The sequence below is a fragment of the Triticum dicoccoides genome, chromosome 1A, assembly GCF_002162155.2.
Source record: "Triticum dicoccoides isolate Atlit2015 ecotype Zavitan chromosome 1A, WEW_v2.0, whole genome shotgun sequence".
NCBI classification, from domain to species: Eukaryota; Viridiplantae; Streptophyta; class Magnoliopsida; order Poales; family Poaceae; genus Triticum; species Triticum dicoccoides.
The window spans coordinates 255,061,149-255,070,039 of NC_041380.1; the positions used below are offsets into that span (position 1 = coordinate 255,061,149).

The 8,891-nt window shown below is 42.2% G+C and overlaps 1 protein-coding gene across 1 annotated transcript; it reads right to left on the bottom strand.

Annotated features, from left to right (window-relative positions):
- Positions 1–512: 512 nt before the first annotated feature.
- LOC119267808 (E3 ubiquitin-protein ligase AIRP2-like) lies at positions 513–2,805 on the bottom strand. Its single transcript, XM_037549253.1, has 5 exons — positions 2,535–2,805; positions 2,287–2,428; positions 2,105–2,174; positions 1,744–1,966; positions 513–743 (listed from the first exon to the last, which is right to left on the bottom strand). Exons 1-5 carry the CDS (start codon positions 2,594–2,596, stop codon positions 530–532), a joined length of 711 nt encoding a protein of 236 aa, XP_037405150.1. The 5' UTR covers positions 2,597–2,805; the 3' UTR covers positions 513–529.
- Between the last annotated feature and the right edge of the window lie 6,086 nt (positions 2,806–8,891).

Here is an 8,891-nt window from a genome sequence, read left to right on the forward strand (position 1 = left end):
TAGGAAAAAACTTCAACGGATTATTTGAACCACCAAGTTTCTTCAAGGTAGTAAAATGAAAAAAATTCAATTATCAAGTTTCTTGGTGAAATGAATTTTTGTCAATTATATGTGCCTAAGCACCATTGCTATGTATGCACTAGATCGAGGCAAACCACCCAAAGGCGTTCTTTGGCCTGTATTGAATTGTTTAGGGGGTAATGAAACAGGAAAAAAAACAATGGATTATTTGAACCACCAAGTTTCTTAAAATGAAAAAATTTCAATTATCTTAGTGAATTGAAATTCTTTCAGTTTTTTAGGCTCATAAGACCAACGCTCTAACCAACTGAGCTACGGGAGCTTCCCGATTTGATTAAATTTTCTATTTAATTATTCCTAAACTTCTAACCTTCTGCCCTATACGTTCTGTAAACCTAACCTCGGCAGCAACTAATTGGTTTCTGTCGACTCGAAGAACTCAGAATGATGGAATCAGTAGCATCAACTCGGTGCTGAACTGAACACAATCAAGTGTGAACAAGGCATTCTATTTGCTATGGTACTCATAAATGTCAAGGTCAACAACATGGAGGACTACAAGTGGTAGCTTATTTATGTACATAAACAATCTCCTAATGTTTTCACTCGTCAATGCATCCATGTCTACAACATCACGATCATCTGTGTACACCCACAGACTGGTCGGCTTCACCTTTTGGAGACAGGCGCGGCAAAAGGGGCACGACTTTGATTTAGCATTCCTGCGAGGAGAGTGAACCTTGTTATCGTCGTCATCAAATCGTATTAAGGGGTCCCGCAAATTGGAACAGAGTGAAGAATGTGACAAGTTAGGCATGAAGAGCATGGATGGAATTGTTTTGCTCGATGACTAAGGGCATGGCCAATGGGTGGCCTCAACCTGCTGCCCCGCAGGTCCACCTAGGCTCGGATTTAGGTTCGGACAAAAAGTTGTAGCCTCAGAAGAGCTAGTGTAGCTTGCAGAAGAACCAGCCTCTTCGGTGTAAAAAGCAAGAGAAAGATAGAAAGGGGCAGCTACGCTGATGCAAGCAAAGAGAGAGATGGAGAGAGCTGAAAAGAAACACCATGCATGTGAAGGAAGGTGGGTCCGCTATAGAGTGTAGCCTCCGTTGGCCAAAATAATTCACAAACGGTGGTCTGATTGCTTTTTGATTAAATTAATAGCTGAGGCAACACCAAGGTGATGCCCCCATTGTACATGCTCTAACAAACACAATATGAAATCCAAGAAGTGTTAAATAATGACATCAAGAAAGTGAAGCAAATCTCCTGAGGCAATTAAAGCATTGAGCTGAACATCTCAAATTTACTGACAGAACCTGACGAACATATGAGCAGGCTTTGTGTATGTAAATGTTTCTCATAATTAAAGTAAATCTTGGGGCTCTGTTTGGCATAATCTGCATGCATGCAACTGATTGTTGAACTTCCTAAAAAGAAAAGTGATTGTTGAACTACAAAAGTTTACCCTTTTTTATGAGCGTTATGAAATGCATAAAAAAAATAGATTGTGTTTTGGTAATGGAAACAGATTGTTGAACTATAAATAATACCATCACACTAAAGCTCGGGAAACAGGTTGTTAGTTAGATCAGTAGGATAAGGCGTAGATGACCAGATGAACTACTTGACTACATATAAGCTATAAAAAAAATTGCGCAAATGATTGAAGCAATGACTTTTGCAGGCAATCGAATGAGGGAGACCGAGTGAATTTCATACCATTCTTCGAAGCACCTCAAGCACAAAGAGTGCGTACAGTCGGGCAGCACGATTTTAGCGTTCACCTCCAGACAAATCCCACACTCGACCTCCCTCTCCAAATCCAGCTGAGAGAAATCGCCATCCCTTCTCTTGAACTTGTCCACGCACAGTTTCCTTTGCTTCCTGTCGTCCAATTCAGTGATCCCGCTTGGCAGCTGAAGCAACGACGGGAATATAACACCTGCCGCGACGCAAATAATATGGATGAACATGTGGAGTCTTCCATGTCTTTTTTTTCTATCTATCTAGGAAAACAGCAGGACTCTGCTGCTTCCATGGTTTTGCTTGGATTGAGAGGTAATAACTATTAAAAAGGTACCGTAGAATTCTCTGATGCTGGCCTCCCTCTCCCAACTTGGCAAGGTCGTCGTGCCATCCTCCGCGTACACCTGCGTTACCAGAAATTTATCAAAATTCAGCCAGCAACCAGATGCGAAGAACTAAAAGGACAGAGCAAAACGCTGAAATTGCAGAAGGGCTGCGAGGAAATTCAGTCAGCACCTTGTAAATCATAATCTTGAGGAGGCCGAGCGCGCTGGCGAGTCTACAGTCGGTCCACTGGACGAGGACATGCGCGACGGCGCTGTAGGCCATCCGCATCTGGATGACCGACCCGTCGTAGTCCCTCAGGAACTCCGACGCCCTGCGCATAAAGGAGCAGAGGACGCAGCCAAATTAATCAGCGAGGCACATCAACGACGAAAAGCGCACGCAAAATCTGGGAAATTGAGGAGGGTCGTTGCACTCACAGCGCATTGGCGTGCTCGATGTCGGCCTCGAGGGCCTTGACGGACTCCTGGAACCTCCGCATCGATGAGGCTGATCGATCGACCGCCGGCGAGAACCCTAGCTAAACCTCCTCCTCCTCCCGGCCGCTCCGCTCTGGTCTGGTCTACTCGGGTGGTGATCGGATTGGACTGGATTGTGCTCCGCTGCCTCCCCCTTAAGCTGCGGGCTTGGATTGCTTTCCCACCACTTTTGCTGCGCTCTTTGCTGAGTCCAACTCTAATCCGAGCCGTACTCCTCCTTTTGTTGCCACTCTCGAGGGGTTGGGGAGGCGACGAGGAACAGTGAACGGGGCCCGCGTGGCAGTCCTTTGCGCGATCCAGTGGAACATTAACATCCCTCGTTCACGCGCCAAAAGGGTACGCGGTTTACTCTTCCTCGCTGACAGGTTTGTCCGCTCGTGGGTGGGACCTTCTTGGCATTGAAAGTAGCTAATCGCGTGGGTACATTACTGGTGGAACGAGGCGGAGTTGAGTTTCCTGCCGAGCCAGGGCCCACGGAGAAATATCCGGAAGCAACGTCCACCTACGGGCGCTGCGCCCCGGTGTGCGTCACGCACCAGCTGGCTAACACGTTCGCTGACAGGTGGGTCCAGCAGAAGCCTAGGCCGACATGGCAGTATCGGCCATCGGATATTTCTTTTTTCAAGGCGGACCGGATGAGGGGCAGTGGATTTGTGGGTCCCGTAGGAGCGGAAGGAGGAAATCCGGGGGCTCCCTTGGTTTTGCTTTGTTTGGGATGCCGGGTGCGGCTCAAGGTGGGGCCGTGGAAACCTTATCTAGGTAGGTTGATGCACTTGACCCCGACCCCGGGCAAAGAACGGTAGGTGGTTCGGTCAAGCACTCAAGGTTGTGGTTATCTCGGGACATGCCTTGGCGAATGGTGATTGGGGAGTAATCCAATGGCTCTTTCTTGGACCAGGGGGCAAATATTTTATCCGTTTTTGTTTACTCCGCATATTACATTTGGTCAAAGTCAAGCTTTGTAAACTTTGACGAAATTTATAGACAAAAATATTAACATGTACAATAACAAAACAATATCATTAGATTCATTATTGAATGTATTTTTGCATCATATAGATTTGTTATCGTAAATATTTATATTCTTTTCTATAAACTTGGTCAAAGTTTACGAAGTTTGACTTCAGTCAACTCTAGTATGCAGAGTAAATAAAAACGAAGGAAGTACTAGTTTAGTATCATGCCTTAATTTCAATTTGCTTATCACATCTACCGTGTGGTACAGATGTTTATAGGAGTACTTCCTCTGTTTCTTTAACAACCTTTGTAAACAATTATCATACGTTTATTTACACAGAGAGCACTTTGCATACAAGATTTGTTTTAAGTTAGAAGATGTATAACCATGTTTATATTAAAACTATCGATATCCGCAATACTAAAGATATATATAGTATAAAAGGCATTTCCATAATGATATTGATTTGATATATTGTGAACGTTGATGTTTTTCTTATGACCTTGGTCAAACTTGTTGAAATTTGACTTATGACAAAATTTATATTCCGGATAAAAAGAAATAGAGACAGTACTCCAACCTGCATGGTTCATGAATCTATTTGATCAAGCGTGATAAGTTAGCAAAGATGGCGTCGACGATGTTGTGTCATATAATGGATGCTAATGCTGGGGAAGCGTACCCTCTTTGGTGTCTTTGGAACGAGCGATCGTTCGCTTTGGGAGGCTCACGCAAGCAGACGGTGTCGCTCGCTCTAGGAGGCTCCCGCAAACAACATTTAAAAAAAATCATGCTACAACCGAAAGATTTGTCATATTAAAAGAAAATATTGTGGTGCTATAGTGAAAATATTATCACGCGTTTCAGGGATTTGTCATGCTGCAAATTGAAAAAAAATGTGAGGCTAAGAGAAGGGGAAGCTGCCCACATGTTCAGAACTCATCATGTTGCAACAGATGAGAATTTTCGTGTTAGCACAAGAGGATTGCCATTGTTACATCGAAAAAATTGTTATCAACAGAGCAAGTAGACATACATGTTCAGAAATTGTCATGCTACGGTAAGACAAATTGCCAATGCTAAGAAGAGAAGTTGTCATACATGCTTTCAGTAATTGTCATGACGTTTAAAGGTTTCTTCGAAGTGTAAAACCACCATACCTGACCCACAAACCGAGGAGGAGGATGAAGTGGATGCCAAATATGATGGTCCGCTTATATCCCACTTGATTGGTGGGGTTACTGGGGTTGGATTGGATGATGCAAGACCAGAATCCATGTTTTGTGACTTCACACATTTTCACGGAAATCTAAATGGCACTTCTCTAAAAAGAAATAAAATTTGCACAAGAAGGCGAAGAGTTCAACACAAACCCGAGTTCCCGCATGAGAGGCATGTTTTGGAATAGCATATGTCTCTCGGACTTGGCTAAACACAAACACATCAGTGATTGTGTGCGGGAACATAGTTCGGATTTTGTGGCAATTTCCGAGGCTAGCAAGTGTGACTTTCGCCTGGATGTCCTCGATCACCTATCAGGTGGTTTCGACTACACATGGCATAGTCTACCAGCTCGTGGAGGATCTGGAGGAATCCTTCTTGGGATAATGATAACAACCATGGACTTGTTGGCTTTTTTGATTGGTGAATTTCATATAAAATTTCACCTACGGATAGAGCTGATAATTTCACATGGACTCTCGTCGTTGTCTATGGGGTTGCCCAAGATGAGCATAAATCTGCTTTCCTTCGGGAATTGGTAAACCTGGCTAAGAATAGCTCGTACCCGATGCTTATTTGAGGGGACTTTAATATTCTTAGGTACCAGGAAGAGAAAAATAATGACTGCTTCAACACGCATGGCCTTTCCTATTCAATACTGTGATGGACAATTTGGATCTTCGGGAGGCCACTATGTCGGGGCATCAGTTCACTTGGGTGAACAACCGATTTGTGCTGACATACGAGAAGCTCAATAGGGTACTAATGGATACCGAATGGGAACTAAAATTTCCTCTAGTAACCGTATGACCCCTAGAGCGTATCGAGGCCTTATCGGATCATGCACCCATCATTTTGGATTCTAACTCTACGAACCCAGCCACCAGGCACCCTTTCAAATTTGAATTTGGATGGCTGCATAGGGACGGATTCGTAGACATAATCAAAAATGTTTGGGAGAGGCCCACCATTGGTCGTACACCTATTCAACGATGGATCTTTAAAATAAGAGCCATGAGGCGACACCTCTCTGGATGGGAAAAACACACCAATGAATCTATAAAAAGAAAAGCAAAGGATATGTATCATCATTGAGGACCTGGACAAAATTGCAGAGACATGCACATTATCTCAGCAAGAGATTGAATTGAAAAATCAATCTAATGAGATGGTTGTCCATCTACTGCAAGAAGAGGAGATCAAATACTGCCAGAGATCCAAAGCTGATTTCATTTTGATGGGTGGTGGTAAGACAAGATACTTCCAATTGGTCGCCAATGGGTGGCATAGGAAGAAACGTATTTACAGTCTCCAACAAGATGAGGGGCGGATCGAAGGTCAGGAGGAGCTCAAAATTATATCACAAAATGCTAAAAAGTCTCTTTTCCGAGCGCCGACTAAAGGGAATTTCACCCTTGACGGGACCCGAATATATGATATTCTACATGTCACAGCAGAAGAAAACGATATCCTCACGACACCATTCTCAGAAGAGGAGGTGCGAGCTGTGTTTTTCCAAATGGAACATAACAAAGCTCTAGGCCATGATGGTTTCCCCACAAAATTCTATCAGAATTTCTGGGATATAATCAAGTCTAACCATTTGGAGTTGTTCAATTGTCTTCATGTCGACCGACTTGACCTATTCAAACTTAATTTTGTGAGATTGTCTTGTTGCCGAAGATTAAGGAGGCCGAACGGATTCAACAGTTCATACCCATATGCCTCATTAATGTCAGCTTCTAGATTTTTACCAAAGTGGCGACAAATAGATTAAACTCGGTACCTGATACATCCATTTTGCATCATGTTTTCCTACTGCTATTTATAGTATTTTCAATAAATATAATACTTTGTGAAGCAATTCTAATGCCTTTTCTCTCATAATATGCAAGGTTTACATGAAAAGGGAGATACTGGCAGCTGGAATTCTGGACATTTAAAAGCTACGTCAGAGATAGCTATTCTGCACACCTCCAAATGAGCTAAAATTTTACAAAGGTTTATTTTGGAATATATGAAAATTACTGGATAAAAGAAGTACCAGAGTGGGCCACCCAGGTGCCCACTAGGCACCAGGGTGAGCCTACCACCGCTGGCGTGCCCTGGTGGTTTTTCTAGGGCAAATGGGCTTATATACCAAAAGATGGGCACCGGAGGGTGGCCAAGTAGTGGGGGGCCTGGCCACCCTCCGGTGCCCATCTTCTGGTATATAAGCCCATTTCCCTAGAAAAAATAAGAGGAGGACTTTCGAGATGGAGCGCCACCGTATCGAGGCGGAACTTGGGTAGGAGCACTTTTGCTCTCTGGCGGAGAGATTCCGCCGGGGATACTTCCCTTCGGGAGGGGGAAATCAAAGTCGTCATCATCGCCAACAACCCTCTCATCATGGGAGGGCCAATCTTCATCAACATCTTCAACAACATCATCTCATCTCAAACCCTAGTTCATCTCTTGTATTCAATCTTTGTATCAAAACCTCAGATTGGTACCTGTGGGTTGCTAGTAGTGTTGATTACATCTTGCAGTTGATGCTAGTTGATTTATTTGGTGGAAGATCATATGTTCAGATCTATCATGCTATTCAATACCCCTCTGATCTTGAGCATGAATATGTTTTGTGAGTAGTTGCTTTTGTTCTTGAGGACATGGGAGAAGTCTTGTCATAAGTAATCATGTGAATTTGGTATTCGATCGATATTTTGATGGTATGTATGTTGTTGATTCCCTTAGTGGTGTTATGTGAACGTCGGCTACATGACACTTCACCATATTTATGCCTAAGGGAATGCATTGTGGAGTAGTTATCAGATGATGGGTTACTAGAGTGACAGAAGCTTAAACCCTAGTTTATGCACTATCCCGTAAGGGACTGATTTAGATTCATATGTTTAATGCTATGGTTAGATTTTATCTTAATTCTTCTTTCATAGTTGTGGATGCTTGCGAAAGAGGTTAATCATAAGTGGAAGGCTTGTTCAAGTAAGAACATCACCTAAGCACCGGTCCATCCACATATCAACTTATCAAAGTAGCGAACACGAGTCAAATCAACATGATAAAAATGACTAGATGAAATTCTCGTGTACCCTCAAGAACGCTTTGCTTATTATAAGAGACCGTTTTGGCTTGTCCTTTGCCACAAAAGGTTTGGGATACCTTGCTGTACTTTATTTACCGTTACCGTTATTTGCTCGTTACAAATTACCTTGCTATCAAACTACTTGTTACCGATAATTTTAGTGCTTACAGAAAATACCTTGCTGAAAACTGCTTGTCATTTCCTTCTGCTCCTCACTGGGTTCGGCACTCTTGCTTATCGAAAGGACTACCATTGATCCCCTATACTTGTGGGTCATCAAGGCTCTTTTTTGGTGCTGTTGACGGGAAGTTAAGCACTTCTAGTGAGTGGAATTTGGTAAAAAAACATTTATATTACGTGTTGAAATTTACTGTTACTTGCTACTATGGAAAATCATCCTTTGAGGGGTTTCTTCGGGGTATCTTCACCTCGACCGGAAGCACAAAGAGTTTCTCCTCAACCTATTGCACCCATTAAAAATATTTATTATGAGATTCCTTCAGGTATGATAGAGAAACTGCTGGCTAATCCTTATGCAGAAGATGAAACATTACATCCTGATATGCACCTAATCTATGTGGATGAAATTTGTGGATTATTTAAGTTTGCAGGTTTACCCGAAGATGAAGTTAAGAAGAAAGTCTTCCCTTTATTTTTAAAGGGAAAGACATTGACATGGTATAGGCTATGTGATGATATCAAAACGTGGGATTGGAATCGGTTGAAATTGGAATTTTATCAAAAGTTTTATCCTATGCATCTGGTTCATAATGATCGGAATTTTATATATATATATATATATATATATATATATATATATATATATATATATATATATATAGTGTCACTATTCATCATCCAGGGTGCAGAATAAGTTATTCTTCACCCGAGGTAATCTTACGATCATTTTATAATTAAATTACGTTTGGAATTCAAATAGTTATATTCCTATTGATTCACTACGTAAAATTTGACATAAAAAATTAAAAATATAGGTTATAAGACAAGAAAAAAAATGCAGTTTATGTGAAAATAT